This window comes from Vigna radiata, chromosome 10 (genome assembly GCF_000741045.1).
Source record: "Vigna radiata var. radiata cultivar VC1973A chromosome 10, Vradiata_ver6, whole genome shotgun sequence".
NCBI lineage: Eukaryota > Viridiplantae > Streptophyta > Magnoliopsida > Fabales > Fabaceae > Vigna > Vigna radiata.
Genome location: NC_028360.1, coordinates 9871368 through 9891489, shown reverse-complemented (window position 1 = coordinate 9891489; position 20122 = coordinate 9871368). Strand labels below are relative to the sequence as shown.

General features: G+C 34.5%; 2 protein-coding genes across 2 annotated transcripts; one reads left to right on the top strand and one right to left on the bottom strand.

Annotated features, from left to right (window-relative positions):
- The first annotated feature begins 3032 nt into the window (after positions 1-3032).
- Positions 3033-4572, top strand: LOC106774786. Its single transcript, XM_014661823.2, has 3 exons — positions 3033-3569; positions 3931-4034; positions 4321-4572. Exons 1-3 carry the CDS (start codon positions 3033-3035, stop codon positions 4562-4564), a joined length of 885 nt encoding a protein of 294 aa, XP_014517309.1. The 3' UTR covers positions 4565-4572.
- Positions 4573-5487: 915 nt separating this feature from the next.
- Positions 5488-8034, bottom strand: LOC106775281 (taxadiene 5-alpha hydroxylase-like). Its single transcript, XM_014662385.2, has 4 exons — positions 7455-8034; positions 6249-6817; positions 5962-6152; positions 5488-5877 (listed from the first exon to the last, which is right to left on the bottom strand). Exons 1-4 carry the CDS (start codon positions 7829-7831, stop codon positions 5566-5568), a joined length of 1449 nt encoding a protein of 482 aa, XP_014517871.1. The 5' UTR covers positions 7832-8034; the 3' UTR covers positions 5488-5565.
- Between the last annotated feature and the right edge of the window lie 12088 nt (positions 8035-20122).

Here is a 20122-nt window from a genome sequence, read left to right as displayed (position 1 = left end):
GGGGCGCTGGGCGCGACTTTCCGCTGATGTGTCAAAAATGGGTTATTTAAACATGGTTCTTGCGATTTTTGGGGATTCTTCTCCTCCTACACTTCATTCTTCACCTAGAGAGATTGGGAGAGGCCCTTGGAGGCTATTTGGGGTGTTGGGAAGCTCTCCCACTCCTCCTTGGGTCTTCAAGCTTCTTCAATGGTGATTTTGCCCCTTTTGGGTTGAGGAAGAAGATGGGTCACAAATTGGAGATGGAGACGCGAAGGGGAGGCGCAAATGGAGCATGAAGCAATTGTCAAGAACCTTGGGAAAGGCTTTGCATCTTCTCTTTGGTTCCAATTTCTTCCTTATCTCTTCAATTTATAGAGCCTAAGTTCTCCTCCATGGAGGGCTTTTCCTATTTGTTGAGATTAGTTGTAAAACATGGAATTCTCATGTATTTTGTGATGTTAATGATATATGCTTTTCTAATTCATGTTAGTATTTGATTTCTATGCTTAATGCTTGTTGTAGCTTGATCACCCATGGCATGAATTGTGGTTCTTGAAGTATTGAGGAATATGATTGAACCTAGAATTGAAATTGAATACTTATTGGATGGAATTGAGATGTTTGTGAATGCATGAGAATGAAATGGATGAATTCTAGTCTTAACAAATTGTAAATACACTATGTTAAATTCCTTGCACACCAACTGTTTGATAAAATACCAAAAAGAGTTTCTTGTGTTGTTTTTGTGCACTTTGATGTCTAATTGAGTTATAAAAGGAATAATTGTCATGTGTTGCACAAGTCTCTTGGGAAAACGATACCTGGTCTTACCAGTTTTATTACTTGAACGATTTGGTACACTTGCCAAAGTCTCAACAAATGTCTAAGACCACATCCTTTGAAATTGGTAGTGACTCTAGTGATTAGGTCAAGCCTACTTTGAAAAACTTGGCCAAAGAACTAAAGTCACTAAAAATTTGTCAAAAGCAAAAAGTTATTTTGAAGATGGAAAGAGAATAATATATTGCTAAATTGGATTAGGAACTTAGAATTCTCAATGCTAAACAAGAGAAAACCAAAAAAGAAAAGAAAGAGTAAAGGTAGAAGTAGGAGTCACACTAGCAGGAGTTCAAGGACTCCAATTTAACTTACACACACTCACTCTCACCAAGAGGTAGATAGTATGATTCTTAATCAATACTATCAACCTCCACCATATACATGGAGAAGAAAGCATGAAAGGGAAAACCCTCCTAGAGAGATTAGGGTGGACCTTCCTCATTTTCATGGAAAGGAGATGTAGAGGTCTATCTAGATTGAGAGTTGAAGGTAGAACAACAAGTGATGGTTAAGTTATCCATAGGGAATTATGAAGATAAAGTGTTATGTGACATATTACCTATGGATGTTTGTCACATTTGTTGGGAGGGCCTTGGCTTTTTGATAAAGAATCTTTACATAATGGCCACGCCAATGAGATAATCATCACTCGTAATAAAAGGAAGTTTGTACTTTATCCTCCTACACCTTCTCAGGTGGAAGAGGATTAAGCGCAAATGAGGAAGAAAATAGAAAAATAAATAGAAAAAGGAAAAGGTAAAAAGAAAATAAAAGACTTGTTTTGTTCTAAGTGTCAAAGCATGATGCACAAGTCTCAAGAGCCCTCCAACAAGTAAATTATGATGTTAAGGGCCAAAGGATTGTGTAAAGATGTAAAGGTCTCCTTACCATTTTCCTCTAGAAGCATGGAAAGAAAACACCCCAAGGATCCTTGTGTTGGGAATAAGATCTTCAAGAAACATGCTACTACTTTCCAAGACCTTAATCACTCATTTAATTCAAGGTGTATCTTTCTTGGGAGTTATATCCTTCATATACTGTTATAACATTTGTTCTAACTTGTGTTATAAAATGGGTATTTGACCCCGGTGGAGAAGCACACAAAAAACTCCAAAGAAGATAAGGAAGTTTGTCTTATTCCATGTTGAAGATTTGAGGGCAAATCATTTTCAAGAAGGAGGGAATGATGGCAAATCCCTTAGTCATGGTCAAGCACTTTCAAGAGAGTGAAAGTCATCCTTGAAGATGGTGTCAACTCTACCTTATGGACTATCACTGGATCCATCATGAAGCATGGATTGAAGAGTAGTTTAGAAATTTAGGCCATTGTATTCGATCATGTAGTGTAGGTTTGTTTAAAGCTTCTATTAAGGTTTGTTTAAGTAGCATAGGATTTTTTTTTTAAAGTTAAACATCCAAACTAAGTGAAAAGTGTGTGCCATGTAAAATGAGATTAGGGTTCTGTGATTAAAATAGATAGGTGGTTCACATAATTAAACGTATAAATTCAAAATATATAACATATGAATTCAAAATATATAACAAAAAGAATATTTCCATTGTGTCAAATTTTGGTAAAAATATTTTTAATTATTATATATAAGTAAATTTTGTTATTGACCCCTTATAAAAATTAAAATAACATGTTCCCTTGTGTTAACAAGACATGTCTTCATAACAAATAATTTTAACTAAATACCAAAACTGTATTTTTGTCTTTTTGGTTGGGGGATTTAGACAATAACTTTGAGGTTTCCAATAACATGGCTCAAAAACAAACGTGAGAGTCTCCCATTACCAAAAAGCGGCTACTAATGACCAACACAACCACTGCTATTGACACCCACATTTGTTATTTAATCTCAACCTTGAAATTATCACCACTCTATTAGAAAATGTATAAAAAAATTATACTAAAAATTTATACAATTTTTTTAATATTGTAATTTTTTAGTATTTATACGTAAATACTTTTAAATTAAGTTAATTTCGTTTTTTATTTTTATTTTTCTATTTTAGAAGTATGTACAGATGTTTACATATGTAACCTTATTTCCTGATTTATTCTCGACCGGCCTTACACAGTTTGGCTACATATGATTGTCATTATTCTGAATGGACGTAATAAACAAGCCTGTCAGAGCTTTTACCTTCTCTTCCCATTCCTTAAATATTTCTGTCAATCATCATCACTTCATTCTCTCATCCCAATGGCAGATAATCACATGAACACTCTGCAGGCAAAGCCAAAACTAGGACTTGAAGAACTGTACCAAGGAATCCCTGATGAATCTGTTAACCTCACCTTTCAAGACCTAGCCAATGTCGTTTCCTCACACCACACAAACAATACAATGCCCACGACTGAACGTGTTTCTGAAGCTAACAAGAACCCCACAAAGGTACCCTCATCTTCACCTTCACCTTCTCTTTCCACTGTGCCTAGCCTTGACTTCAGAAAGGGCTTGGAGGGACTCAACCACAATCATCACTATCAGCATCATGATTTTGGCCACGGAGCTGGTGACTTGTCGTGGGGACATTTTAACCATGCAAGTGGTAGTGCTGCAAGGGCTCAAATTAGCAGGGCCAGTGAGTATAGCATGAGCTATGATGGCATGAAGAGTGGTGAGAGTTTTGCTTCTGGTAAAGGTGGATCTGGTCGACGAAGGAGGCCAGGGATTCCTCACTCTAGTATTTGCACCATTTGCAGTAACTATGTTTATCTTTTCAGAACTAGATGCCTGGTATGTCTTTGCATGCGCATTATATATAATTCAGTAACTAGATAATGAAATTGTCTAAGTAAATTACACTGATATATTGTGTTTTTTTAAGATTTCACACATTTTTCTGCCTTTTCCTTTTCATATTTACGTCAGTTTCTCTGATTTATAGATCACAGTGTAAGGTTTTTGAAATAATTAAGAGGATTAATGCATGGAAAAATGAAATTTTTTTCTGACAGAAAATTGGAGTACCATGCATAATTTACAACAAGTTACAAACTCTTACATTTTTCAGAAGGGACTGTATAATTGAGTAAAGTTGAACTTAGCTAATATATGATACATAAGGTTTATGTTAAGATGTTTCTGGGGTATGCAGGTATGTGGTAGGGTTTATTGCAGGCAGTGTGTGGAAATAGGCATGGGAGAAATGACAGAAGGAAGAAAGTGCATTGAGTGTCTTGGATTGAGATTCAGCCAAAGGTAATGATATCCAAATGAACTGTTTTACTTGAAAATGCTGCAAGAAAACAGCAATTCTATTGTAGACAACGAAGAAACCATGCATGCAAAAATTGTTCTAAATCAAACACATCTAGAAAAGTAAATGTTAATTAGCCACCACGTGATTTAACTTGCTAGCCATATATATGCTCTTTAAACCTAGAAGAATTTATATTGGCCATAATTTTAGACTTTTATATCATAATTTAATTATGGATTTTTATATTTTCTACTTAATATAACATGATAAACTATTTTGACACAGGTACATAGAAAGGGCAGGGATGGTAGGGTGTTGCAGCTGGAGGTATCCAAGCACATTGAAGCATGCTGAGCTTATATGGGCTGAGAAAGGACCAAGAAGGAGTGGTGACAGAGGCTATGGTCACCATAGCATGGCCTCCTCAAGAATTAGAAGGACTCCTCTTTCCATTGCCAGCACTGAAGCCTCCTTTGTCATGTCTGCAACTCATTCTCCTTTCTCAGCTCATTACAACCTCCCTCTTTGAAACCAACAAGAAATATTAGTGTACTACCATATGTTATAATTAATATAGTGCCTCATGGTAATGTGTTTTTTCCGAGTTTGTTTTATCTGATATTGTTTTATACCATTGTTTCACTCTATTTGTTCATTCTATTTGAATTTAAAGGTTTATATTATATGGAAAATGATATTTTGACACCAATTTTTGACACTATTTTGACACTGCACACGTGTAAAAAACGTGGTTGGACAATTTCAAATTAAAAAAAGTGAGACAAGGGCATATTTGGAAGAAAAAAATCAAAGTTTTTTTGTAAAATTTGAAATCGTCCAATCACATTTTGACACGTATGCAATGTCAAAATAGTGTCAAAAAATTGGTGTTAAAATTTCATTTTCCTGAAAGTATATCTTCTGCTTTTTATCATTGTGTCTGGCATAAATAACTGCCAAAGTCTGGCATAAAAATAATCGCCAACTTTCTTGTCTGCCAGCATCCCATTCTCTGGTAACTCCCTAGTTATCCTAAATGACGAATACAAGTTGTTCAAATTGCATGGATCAAATTGATGAATGAGAAAATGTTTCTATATTGAAAGCTTGTTAATGCCGGCTAAATATAGTGCCTTCTTCGATCAATATTTTTGCCAAATATATGTTGCTGGCTAGTTCTTTCTCCCACATGGTTTTTACATTTGATGTTTCTTTCAAACGAGTTTGACATTTTTGTCTTTAATTGTGATATTAATTACTAACCAATGATAGTGGTATATATATATATATATATATATATATATATATATATATATATATATATATATATATATATATATATATATANATATATATATATATATATATATATATATATATATATATATATATGTATAGTTGTAGTTATATATATAGTAGAATCTCCCACAACAGAAAAAAACATATCAACAATTTAGAAGAGAGAATATTAGCATTGATCACAGTGATAACTACAATAATAAGGAAAGGATGCAGTGTACAAGAAGAGGATCAAGGCATATTAGATCTCGGTTTGATCTTAATTGGGAGACCCATGGATGGATATGGCATTGGTTGACGGGTAATTGGTTCCTCTGGGTTTACTTGAGACCATTCAAACAGTTTCACAAAGTTGTGAATAGTTGTCAAGGTCTCAATCCTGGCAAACTCGTTTCCTATGCAGTAATGAATCCCTGCACCAAATGGAAGGTAAGAATAAGGTGGAATTGGCTTTGTCGGATTCTCAAAACGAGATGGGTCAAACTTCTCTGGATTCTCAAATATATCATCCTTCATATGGGTTCCATATGCTGCCCAATACACCTGACCAAACAACCAATTTAACATTAAAGTTTGTCCGAAAAAAAAAAACAATGATTTATGAAGTTTTGAGGATGCAAATATCACCTGCCACCCTTTTAGTATGTCATATCCTTGAAAGCTAGTATCTTTAACTGCTTTCCTAAAGCTGCCAAACAAGGGAGGGATCATCCTCATCAGTTCCTCAGCCAGTCTCCATGTATATTTCATCTTTTGAATCTCTTCCCATGTTAGTCTCTCTTCTGTTCCTTCCCTTTGCTTTATGATTTCCATTTGTTCTGCATAAAAGCATTTAGTAAAACAACTGAAAGGACTAAGGGTCCATTGATTTCCTTCTTACTTTTGGACTGCACATCATAGTGTAAAAGTGGTACCTTGTAAAACTTTTTTGTAAACTTCTGGATCTCTAGATAACTTCCATATCATCAAGCTCATGAGAGTGGCAGATGTGTCATGACTAGCAACAAGTAAAAATATAAAATTGTCTGCAATTAAATCATGTGCTAGAGGTTGATCATTTTCATCCCTTAGTGCAAGCAAGCCAGAAAGCATGTCATTGGTAGAGCTTAAGACTCCTTTAGACAGTTCCTCCCATCTTTTGTTCAAAATAGGAACCATTCTGTCAACAATTCTTGCCCTGGCTCTTTGGCCTCTCCAAAATGTGGTACCAGGGAAATTGATGGGAAGAGAATGAATTGCTTTAAATGCCAAAGTGAAATCCACAAACAAAGCCTCCCTGGTGTGCTCATCCTTAATGTCAAACAATATATTGCATGATAAATCATAGGACAGTTTCTTCATCAACACCACAACTCCCATTGTTTCTTTCTCTGTCAGTTCTCTCAGTAATGTAGCATTCACCAATTCATCCATCTTTTTTACATACTTCTGAAGGCATTCGGGTTTCAAGAATTTCAGCATTTCCCCCTTCACTAACTTGTATCTGCATGAAACATTAACACAGCCACCAGAAAAAAAAAAGGTGAACTATATAGTCTGTTTATCACTTCTGAAAACCATGTTGGAAATCAAACTATTTGATTATCCAAGAAGAAATTGATTCTATTTTGGCTATTTCTTTTTAGGATTTTGAAAATAAATTTTTTGGTGAGCAGAAATAATTTTGAGAGGAGTACAAAATTTCTTAGACATGAAATGATTTTGGTTGAGACCTGCAAATATAGATATTTACACATGTAAAGTGGTTTATTTACTTTACCATTCAAACAAAATCATTTCCTTCAAACTCACTTTAAAAATATCATCCCAAATACAAATAAGTCTTTTTAACCTCAACTTTTTCAAAATCATTTCTCTCAGAAACTGAAACAAGGACCACCAGAAATTTCCTTTATAACAGTATTTGTATCACAGTACAATGAGCTATCCAAATAATCATACCATTCCAAAATCTTTTATCCATTACTATTCAACCATTCATAATCCATTCATCCAGACAAAAAACACCTTATTTGAATCAAGATCATCATCATCATATAAGGATTAATTTGACACTCATCTAAATAATAGAAAGAAACAACCTTAGCTGCATCAGTGAGTTAGAGTTGAAGATTATGTACCTGTGTCCTGTGAGTTCAACTAAGCTTTGTCTTCCAAATATCTTTTTCAGGGTGATGGGTTTCTTAGCAGAAAGCACATCATCTGGTGAACCAAGGATAAACTTGTTTCCTGCTTGTCCAATTGCAAACACTGTGGTGGACCCCATTAAGGAGGTTTTGAAGACAGGACCATACTTAGATATCCGTTCTTCCAACCATTCAGAACCCTTGTCTTGTCTCTGTGCTTTAAGAAAACTAAGGGTCTCTCCGATGATAGGGTACCCCAGAGACCCTTTTGGAACATTTTTTGTTTGACCTTTTGAGAACCATTTTGAGAGTAGAAAAGCTAGACTCAGAGTGGATGAAAATAGGACAAAGAAGGATATCCCCACAACCATTGACTTTAGCCTTATACCAATCTTGAGCTTCCTTTGGCAAATGAAACAGTGGCTTCAGATCATTCAGAGAAATAGCTGTATGTGCATCAGATGAAAGAAAGATTCAGATAACAGAAATTATACATGCCCTTCTTAGACATTCACGGATGAAGTAATATTCGAAAGAGAAGACATGAAAACAGAGTTTCTTTTTTCATTTTTTAATTTGGTACGACTAATCTACTGAATAATTTAATCAATTGAATAATCAAGATGATGAGATCAAGATGTTTAGCACTTTCTTATTTAATTAACTGAACTTATCAAGAAAAGGTTTATTTGTGTTAAAGAAATAGCATAAAATCTCCACCTTTAACCTAAATCATCTCTCTACCATTTTAGGACTGTTTCTACTGTAATTGGTACTTCACAGATTTTGCTTGGATTAGTTATGTATATTCCTTTTACAATTTCAAATATATTTCTTATCAAAAGCTCGAATTGAACTATTTTTTTTTTATTTGAAATAAACTGTTTTTTGAATCGACTATTAATAATTAAGTTTTTGAAGTTTTTAAGTAGTATTTTAAGGAGGCTTAAAGGCACCCCAATGTTAATTGCTATGAGCTATTTAACCTAATAAACTCTTTCATTAATTCAATTAGTGTTTAATAAAAATATATAGGTTATTTGTTGTCAATAACGAGTAATCTTTAATAGTTTACTTATAAGTTATAGTAAGATCCTATTTACATATTATTTTTTCAACCCTATTATTAACCTCAAATATAATGTTAATCCTCTAGCATAAAATAAATGTAATTATATATATATATATATATATATATATATATATATGCTGTTAAAAATTTAACCTTTTTAATTTTTTCGATTTATGTATAATTTAGTTTTAAATTGAAAATGTACTCATTTTTATAAAAATATTAATATTATATCTATTGAATGCATTCATTAAATAATCTTGTGAGGGGCAACTTTTGCTTTTGTTTTATATATGTTAGGGTTAAAATTGCATATTTTGGTTTACTTTGCTAAACATTGGTTCCAATTGCAAGCATGTGAAAGGTTTGAGAAAGTCACTACTTCTAAATATGAATTTTATGTAAAAAAAAATTAATTATTATTAATATAAATAATTATTTATTAAAAATTTCAAAATTTCTTAACCCTTTATTATTATATAAAAATTTATTAAAAAAGTAAGTACATAAGATCGTAATAAAAATTATATTTTATGAAATATAAATAAATTATATTTATTATAAAAATAAATAAAAAATACATAAAAATTCAAAATTAAACTTTTTATATAAAAAATTAAATTAATTAACTTATCAATCAAATATTTTTCTTCATAAAAATTATAAAAAGCTCTAAATTATATATATATATATATATATATATATATATTAAATTTGTCATCTTTATAAAATTTTATATAGAGCACTGGTACCTTTTAACCAAAACTTTCTGTAAATCACACCCGCAACATATTCCACAAAGATTACATATTACTTTTTATAAAGATTAACAAAAATATTATTTCATGATATTTTTGTATAACAAAACTTGATAAAAAATTAAATAAATTGATTATAACTAATTTGCATAAATTATTAGTTATAATTATGTTTAAGAAAATTTAAATATTTCATTATAAAATATACTATTTTAATGAATATTTTAAGATAAATTAGATTTTATAAATTTATAATCACTAAATAAAATTTTGAAACTTGTTTGTTTTTTATTTTCTAAACTTGTATTATTTTTTTCATGTTTCTTTTATTATTATTGAATTTGGTTCGGGATTGATTCATCTTGTCATTGGTTTTGTGACTTTTTTTCATAGTTTAACTATATTTTAAATAATAATATTTTATGTTATTAATATATATATATATATATATATATATATATATTAATTTCTAAAAAGAAAACAAAATATTTAATTTGCAATCCTTTAACTGATATTATAGATAATACTTAATAAGTAACAAATTATCAACATCTATATCATCAAGGTTTCTATATTTGTATTTTAATTGGTGCTAGAAACAATTCTTGAAATGACTATCATAATGAATTTGAAAATTTTAATATTTTTATACATTCAAAATAATATTTCCATTATTTTTCTTATGCACAAAAGACAAAAGTGAAAAAAATAGAACAAATATTATGTAAAATAATGTTAAACCAAACAATATATGCATAAATTTAAATAAGGTAGTCCAGAAGTCATTATTAGCCCATTAGCCCTTAGCCTTTAGCGCTTAGTAGTCTCTAGCCCTCTAATAACCCCTAGAGTAGCCCATAGCGTAACCCTTAGGCTTTAGAACTCTCCCTAGTAGCCCCCTAACAGCCCTTTAGCCCTCGTAGTACTCTTAGCCTCTAGTAGCTCCTATCCCCTAGTAGTTCCAAAGCAAGCATTAAGCATAGAAATCAAATACTAACATTGAAATGGAAAAGCATATGTATTAACATCACAAAATACACAAGATTCAGTTTATTACATCTAATCTCAACAAATAAGAAAAACTCTCCATGGTGGAGAACTTAGGGTTCATAAAATATAAGAGATAGGGAAGAAATTGGAACCAAAGAGAAGATGCAAAGCTTTTCCCAAGGTTCTTGGCAATTGCTCCATGCTCCATGTGCGCCTTCCCTTTGCAATTCCATCTCCAATTCATGACCCGTCTTTTTCCTTAACCCAAAAGGGGCGAAATCACCATTGATGAAGCTTGAAGACCCAAGGAGGAGTGAGAGAGCTTCCCAACACCCCAAACATCCTCCAAGGGCCTCTCCCAATTCTCTAGGTGAAGAATGAAGTGTAGGAGGAGAAGAATACCCAAAAAATCGCGAGCCCCATGTTTAAATAACTCATTTTGACACATCAGCGAAAGTCGTGCCCAGCCCCCCTCTAGGGCACTTAGGCCCCAGGATTGTTCAAGGACAGCGAGTCAAAGGGCGCCTAGCCCCCTTCTAGGGCGCTTAGTGGCTTTCCAGTGTGCTTTGTCCTCACTCACACACTTTCCGGGAAAACTTCCCAGAAGGTCACCCATCCCAAATTACTCCAGGTTAAGCACGCTTAACTATGGAGTTCTTATGGGTTAGGCTACCGAAAAGCAAATGCATTTGTTGATATGAGTAGCCAAATCAATTCCTTTAAGCTATCCTTCAACCGTATAGTCTCATACCTATACAGTCTCTAGATCTCTCTCATTCCGGTGTATGTTCAATTCGTCCATGTACCCCTTCCACTGGAAGCCTGCTTGGAGCCGCTCCTTGTCTGTGCCCCCTGCACCATGCCTCTTGCACCGGCGATCACTCTCCGGCGTCGTCAGTGCCCGGGTGTCACACTCAGCCCCCTTATGGGGGGCTCAACCCCATTTTGGGGGGCCCTGGCCTGATTTTTCTGCACTGCATCTTTTTCTCTTTCTTTGCAGATCTACTTGCTCCAAAGGCGTCCAACATGGGTATTTGCTTCCAATTGATCTTTTCTTGTCCCAAAACATGTTCTCTTGAGTTCTTGCTTGTTTTCCTCCACTAGAATTGCTTCCTATTCATTTATTTCGTACACTCAAACAAAGAGATTAGAGGTAAAAACAAGCGTATACTAAATAAAACACAAAAAAACTAGAAAACATGCTAAACTTGAGGATAAAATAAGATAAAAGTTATGCAGAAATTGATTTGTTCACTAAATATACACACAAATATGTTAAATCAACCGTTATGAGTATCTTTTAGCCAAAATTTCTTATAAGTCACCATTGACAACATATTCCAAAAAGATTACATAATACTTTTTATAAAGATTAAAAAAATATTATTTAATGACACTTTTGTATAACAAAACTTGATAAAAAATTAAATGAATTGATTATAACTTGTTTGTTTTTTGTTTTCTAGACTTTTATTATTTTTTCATGTTTTTATTATTATTATTGAATTTGGTTCGTGATTAATTCATCTTTTATATGGATGTTATTAGTTTTGTGATGTCTTTTTCATAGTTTAATTATATTTTAAATAATAATATCTTATGTTATTAATATATATATTAAAAGGATCCTTTTAATATATATTTTTTTACTTATGGGAAAATAAAATGTTTAATTTACAGTCCTTTATACAATGAATACATTTATATTATTAGGGAAAATATGTTGACTTAACTGCTATTATAGATAGTAGTTAACAAGTAACAAATGATCAACATCTAAATCATCAAGATTTCTTTATTTGTATTTTAATTGGTGTTAAGAAGAAATTCTTGAAATGATAATCATAATGAAAATTTTAATATTTCCATATATTCAAAATAATATTTCCATTACTTTTCTTATGTAAGAGAAGCAAATATTATGTAAAATAATGTTAAACCTAACAAAAATATATATATATATATATATATATATATATATATATATATATATATATATATATATATTTAAAGCAAAACTAATCATATTTTTCTCTCATAAACACTATATCATTACTATTAACAACATTGTTTCTATAAGTAAAAAAATGACCTAGTAGAAACATTGCAAATTTGACTTCAGTTAAACTTAGCTTATGTGTTACTACTAAATATAAATTTGACTTATTTATTTATTTATTATAATTTTTTTTTTTACTTTTAAGTCCACTTTTTTAAAAGTTAAACTTTCTTTAAAAAGCTAGTTAAAGTACTTGTTCTACAAAAACAATTAGCAATTTTGTTCATCGAATAATTTCAAATTAGATAACATGTTATTATTTCTTAAAAAATAAAGTTAATTAAAACTTAAACCCTAAACCTTAAATCTTAAACTTTAAATCCAAAACCTTAATCTCTAAATCCTAAATCTTAAACCTTAAACCTTAAACCCTAAACTCTAAACCCTAAACCCTAAACCATAAACCCTAAACCCTAAACCCTAAACCCTAAACCCTAAATCCTAAATCCTAAACCCTAAACCATAAACGCTAAACCCTAAAACCTAAACCCTAAACCCTATACCCTAAACGCTAAAGCCTAAACCCTAAACACTAAACCCTAAGCTCTAAACCCTAAGCCCAAAACCCTAAACCAAAAACTCTAAACCCAAAGCCCTAAACATTAAATTCTAAACCCTAAACCCTAGAGCCCTTAAAGGACCCAAGAGCCCCCTTAGAGCACCCCCCTAGCAAGGCCACTAGCCCTTGCACACCTTCCCCCACCTAGCCCCTACCTAAACCCTAAACCTTAAACCCTAAACCCTAAACCCTAAAACCTAAACCCTAAACCCTAATCCCTAAACTCTAAACCCTATACCCTAAACCCTAAACCTTATACCCTAAACCCTAAATCATAAACCCTAAACCATAAACCCTAAACACTAAAACCTAAACCCTAACCTCTAAACACTAAATCCTAAACCCTAAATCCTAAATCCTAAGCATAAACCCTAAACGCTAAACCCTAAACCCTAAAACCTTAACCCTAAACCCTAAAGTCTAAACCCTAAACGCTAAAGCCTAAACCCTAAATCCGAAACCCTAAAACCTAAGCTCTAAACCCTAGGCCCAAAACCCTAAATCCTAAATCTTATATCCTAAACCTTAAACCCTAAATCCTAAAACCTAACCCTAAATGCTAAACCTTAAACTCTCATGGCTAAAGCCTATCATAGTGAGTTCTAAGTAGGCATTTTACAGCGCACAGTATGAAAACAAACCTTTTACAGCGCACATTATGAAAACAGACCTTTTACCGCACACATTTTACAAGTCGGCTAATCGTGGAATAAAGTTCACCGAGGGTTGCCCCAACTTGAACCCACGTTGTTCGGTTTTCCCCGTCAACTTTGATTTCTCGAAAGTTTAAGAGGTCAACGATGACAAATTGAACCCGGGCAACGTACGAGAGACCTTCGTAATCATGGCCTCCGCTGCGAGTTCAAATCTGCAGGCCATGGCGTTGGGAACATATTATTGTGGCTTGAATGTGGGAAATAACCAGTGGTGTCACGATGACAAGGGGTTTTTTTGAGTCGGAAAACCTAAAATTTTGCATGGTAGCATTTACAACATAGGAATATGAAGAGTTTGTTTGGGTGTAAAGAACACTGGAGATTGAGTTGGTGTTATGGGGATAACTATAATAACATTGAAGAAACTTTTCATGAGTATCTGCTGAAGAAGGTGTGAATGAAAATAAAAGAACAATAACTATTCAAATTATTTTATTCTCTCTTCATATTTGTACATTTATATTCATATATTTTTATACTTATATTCCTTTTTTATATTGCTCTGAACAATTATATATATCAATTGCATTCTCTCCTTATCATTCAATAAGAAATACAATATTTCATTCTTTCTTCTTTTGTAACATGGTATCAGAGCCATGGATAAAGCCTATCATAGTGAGTTCTAAGTAGGCATTTTACAGTGCACAATATGAAAACATACCTTTTACAGAACACATTATGAAAACAGACCTTTCACCGCGCACATTTTACAGCCCAACTAATCGTGTAATAAAGTTCACCGAGGGTTGCCCCAACTTGAACCCACGCTGTTCGGTTTTCCACGTCAACTTTTATTTCTCGAAGTTTAAGAGGTCAACGATGACAAATGGAACCCGGGCAACGTACGAGAGACCTTCGTAAGCATGGCCTTTACTGCGAATTCGAAACCACTATAAAAACCCCACAAAAATAACTACAAACCCTTAGAAACCACAAAACACCCCGAAAAACACTTATAAACCCCTCAAAAANCACTACAAACAATTACAAACTACCAAAAACCACTTAAAAATATTATAAACCCCTTAAAAACTAGTATAAACCCTTAAAAACCACTAAAAACCCATAAAAACACTTAAAAACCCCTCAAAACCCACTAACAACGACGAAAAACTCCTAAAAACAGTTATAAACCCCTAAAAAATCATTATAAACCTTTAAAAACCACTAAACACCCTAAAAACACCAATCAACACCTAAAAAACTACTATAACCCGTTAAAAACCACTAAAAACACTTATAAACACTTCAAAAACTACTATAAACCCCTAAAAACACTCATAAACCCTTTAGAACCCAATATAAACCCTTAAAAGCCACTAGAAAACCCTAAAAACAATTATAAACCTCAAAAACCATTATAATCCTTTAAAAACCATTAAAAATCCCTAAAAACACTTATAAAGCCCTCAAAAATCATTATAAACAATTACAAACCACCAAAAACCCCTTAAAAAGCTTATAAACCCCTTAAAAACCAATATAAACCCGTAAAAACCACTAAAAACCCATAGGAACACTTATAAACCCCTCAAGACCCACTATAAACCCTTAAAAATCACGAAAACCCCCTAAAAACACTTATAAACTCCTAAAAAATCATTATAAACCCTTAAAAACCACTAAAAACCCTAAAAACACTTATAAACCCTTCAAAAACCACTAAAACCCCCTAAAGACACTTTTATACCCATATAAAATCAATATAAACCCTTAAAAAACACCTATAAACCACTTTAAACCCTTAGAAACCACTAAAAATCCCTAAAAGAACTTATAAACCCCTCAAAGAGCACTATAAACCCCTAAAAACCACTAAAAATCCCTAAAAACACTTAAAACCCCCACAAAAACCACTGTAAACACTTAGAAACCACTAAACACCCCGAAAAACACTTATAAACCCCTCAAAAACCACTATAAACAATTACAAACTACCAAAAACCCCTTAAAAATGTTCTAAACCCCTAAAAAACTAGTATAAACCCTTAAAAACCACTAAAAACCTAAAAAAACACTTAAAAACCCCTTAAAACCCACTAACAACCACAAAAAACCCCTAAAAACAGTTATAAACCCCTAAAAAATCATTATAAACTTTTAGAAACCACTAAACACCCTAAAAACACCAATAAACCCCTAAAAAACCACTATAAACCGTTAAAAACCCCTAAAAACGCATATAAACACTTCAAAAACTACTATAAACCCCTAAAAGCACTCATAAACCCTTCAGAAACCATTATAATCCTATAAAAACCATTAAAAATCCCTAAAAACATTTATAAACCCCTCAAAAACTACTATAAACAATTACAAACCACCAAAAACCGTTTAAAAAGCTTATAAACCCCTTAGAAACCAATATAAACCCTTAAAAACCACTAAAAACCCATAAAAACACTTATAAATTCCTCAAAACCCACTATAAACCCTTAAAAATCACGAAAAACCCCTAAAAACACTTATAAACCCCTAATAATTCATTATAAACCCTTAAAAACCACTAAAAACCCTAAAAACACCAATAAACCCCTCAAAAACCACTATAAACCATTAAAACCCCTAAAAACACTTATAAACTCCTAAAAAACCACTATAAACCCTTAAAAACCCCAAAAAACACTCATACACCCTTCAAAAACCACTATAAACCCATAAAAGCCACTAAAAAACCCTAACAACACATATAAATCCCTCAAAAACCATTATAATCCCTTAAAAACCATTAAAATTCCCTAAAAACACTTATGAACCCCTCAAAAACCACTATAAACCCTTAAAAAACACTAAAACCCCCTAAAAACACTTATAAACTCATTAAAAACCACTATAAACCCTTAAAAACCACTAAAAACGCCTAAAAACACTTATAAACCCCCAAAAAACCACTATAAACCCTTAAAAACCACTAAAAACGCGTAAAAACACTTATAAACCCTCAAAAAACCACTATAAACCCTTAAAAACCACTAAAATCACCTAAAAACATTTATAAACCCCTCAAAAACCATTGTAAACCCCAAAAAATCACTAAAACCCCCTAAAAACACTTATAAACCCACCAAAAACCACTATAAACCCTTAAAAACATTTATAAACCCCTCAAAAACCACTATAATGTGTTGTTTGTGTGTGTGTGATTTTGTTTTTTCGTGTTTGAGAGAGAGAGAAAGGGAGAGTGTGTGTGTCTATGTGTTTGTGTGTGTGAGGTGTGTGTGTCTATGTGTTTGTGTGTGATGTGTGTGCGCGCGTGCGTGTGTTGATGTGGGTGATATGTGTGTATGGGTGAATAGGAGTGTGGTATAAGTTTGTATATGGGTGAGTGTGTTTGTGTATCAGTGTTTGTGGGGGTGTGTGTGTGTTTGTGTGAGAGTGTGTGTGTTTGTGTGGGTAATATGTGTGTTTGTGTGGGTGTGTCTGTGTTTATACAGATACGTGTGTTTGTGAGAGTGTGTGTGTGTTTGTTTGTGTATGTGTGAGTGTGTGTGTGTCTATGTGTTTGTGTGTGTGATGTGTGTGTGTGCGTGCGTTTATGTGTTTATGTGGGTGATATGTGTGTGTGGGTATAACTTTGTATGTGTGTGTAATATATGTGTTTGTGTGGGTGTGGGTGTGTAATATATGTGTTTGTGTGTGTCTATCTTTGTGGAAGTATGTGCGCGTCTGTTTGTATGTGAGTGTGTGTGCATGAATGTGTATGTTTGTGTGTGTGTGTGTGCAAGCGTGAATGTGTTTTTGTGTGTTCATGTTTGTGTGTGAGTGTATGTGTGTCTGTGTGTGTTTGCGTCTGTGTTTATATAGTTATGTGTGTTTGTATATGTGTTTGTGTGTGTGTGTGTATTATGTGTGTTTATGTATGTAATATATGTGTGTTAAGGTGTATGTGTGCATGTATCTATGTGTGTATGTGTGTGTGAAGGGGGCGTTTGTGTAAGTGTGTGTGTGTGTGTGTTTTGTTTGTGTGAGTGTGTGTGTTTGAGAGTGTTTGTGTGTGAGTGTCTTTGTGTGCGTAATGTATGTGTGTGGGTGTGTTTACGTGTTTAATACACGTGTTTGTGAGAGAGAATGTGTGTGTGGCATGTGTGTCTATGTGTGTGTGTATGCGTGTGTGTGTGTGTGTCAGTTTATGTGTGTAATATGTGTGTGTGTATGTGTGCATGCGTGTTTGTTTGGGTATGAGTGAGTGTATGTTCTTTTATTTGTGTTTGTATGTGTTTGTTTTTGTATTTGTATGTGTATGTGTGCGTGTGTGCGTCTGTGTATTATTTATGTGTGAGTGTGTGTGTGTTTTCATGTTTGAGAGAGAGAGTGTGTGTGTGTATGTGTTTGTATGTGTGATGTGTTTGTGTGTGTGATGTGTGTGTGTGTGTGTGTGCTTGTGTTTATGTGGGTGATATATTGTATGGGTGAATGAGAATGTGGGTATAAGTTTATATGTGTGTGAATGTGTGTTTGTGTGAGAGTGTGTGTGTGTGTTTGTGTGGGTAATATGTGTGTGTGTGAGTGCGTCTGTGTCTATGTTTGTACAGTTACATGTGTTTGTGTATGTATGAATGTGTGTGTGTTTGTGTTTTGTGTGTATATGTGTGTGCGTGTCTTTATGTGGTGATATGTGTGTGGGGGTATAAGTTTGTATGTATGTGGTTGTGTGTGTGTAATATATGTGTGTGTCTATTTTTGTGGGTGTATGTGTGTGTTTATGTTTTTTGTTATGTGTGTGTATGTGGTTAATATATTTGTGTGTTTGTGTATGTTTGTAGATGAGTATATGTGTGTGTGTGCGCTTATGTGTCTAAGCTTTGGGGTTTCAGGTGTGTGGTTTAAGACTAAAATTCTCAATTTACATTCTCAATTAACATATGTGAAATACATTTAAAACATCGAATAAATCTAACGACTCGGATCGGATCAGATCGGCTCGGCTCGACTTGGCTGGAGTCTATTCGATTCGCGCCGGCTCAGTTAGGCATGGTTCGTTTCGGCTCACCTCGGCTCGGCTAAGCTCGGCTCATTTCGGCTTGGCTCGTCGAGGCTCAACTCAATATGGTCGTTTCGATTTAGATCGACTTAGTTTAGCTCGGTTTGGTTCAATTTAGTTCAGTTCGGTTTGGTTTAGTTCGGATTGGATCAGATCGGGACGNCTAGACTTGTCTCGTCTCAATTCGGTTTGGTTAGGTTCGGCTCGGCTTTGCTCGACTCGCTTTCACTGGACTCTAGTCGACGCGTCGTTGTTTTGTTCGATTCGACTCAGCTTGGCTTGGTTCGGTTCAAATAGGCTCGACTTGGCTCGGCTAGCCACAGTTTGGATCAGTTCGGAATACGTTGACTAGCTTGGTTAGGCTAAGATCTGGCAAGTTCGGTTCAACTTTGTTCAGTTTGGTTCATCTCATTTTAGATTGATTGGTTCGGTTCAGTTGGGTTCAGTTATTTTCGATTACATTTCGTTCGATCCGGTTGGGGTTGGTTTGGTTTACTTTGGTTGTGTTCGGTTAGGTTAGGTTAGTTGGGTTTGGGTGGGTTGGCTTGGGTTCGGTTGGGTTGGGTTCAATTGTGTTGGTTGGGTTGGGTTGCGTTGAGTTCAATTGGGTTTGGTTGGTTTCGGTTGGGTTCGGTTGGGTTAGGCTCGATGCGGTTGGGTTGGGTTCGGTTCGGTTCGGGTTTGTTGGGATGATTTCGGTTGGGTTCGTTTGGGGTGGTTAGGTTAGATTCAGGGCGGTTAGGATGGGTTCAATTGGGTTGGGTGGGGTTCAGTTGTTTGGGGTTCAATATGCTTGGGTTCGATTGGATTCAGTTTGGTTGGGTTGGATTTTGTTGGGTTGCGTTCGGTTTGTTGGGTTGGGTGTGTTTTGGTTGGGTAGGATTGGGTTGGGTTGGGTTTGGTTATGTGGGTTCAGTTCAGTTGGATTTGGTTCGATTCGGTTATTTTCGATTTGGTCTAGTTGGATTGAGTTCAGTTCGGTTCGGCTCAGCTCGAATCGGTTCTATTTGGTTGGGTTTGGTTGGGTTCGGGGCGGTGGGTTGCGGTGTAGCTCAGTCGTGTATGGTCGGGTACGATCAAGTTTCGTGGGGTTGGTTGGATTCGGACGGGTGGGGTTGGGTTCGGTTGCAATCGGTGCGGTGTGGCTAAGTTTGGCTTGGCTCGGTTGGGTACGATATCGTTCGGTAGGGTCGGCTGGGTTAAGTTTTGTTAGGTGGGTTGAGTTCTATTCGGTGCGGTACAATGCGNTGTTGTGGGGTATAGTTCAATGTGTTCGGGTTGGTTGGGTGGGATTTGGTAGATTTAGGTTTGGTTGGGTTCGGTTTGGTTTGGTTGGCTTATGTTCGATTAGGTTGGGTTGGGTTGATTTCGGTCAGGCTGGGTTAGGTTCAGTTGGGTTGGCTTGGTTTAGTATTGTTCGGTAGGATTGGGTTTGATTGAGTTCAGTTGGGTTGGCATTGTTTGGGTTTGTTCGGGTTGGGTTCGATTGGGTTGGGTTGGGTTCGGTTGCGTTTGCTTGGGTTC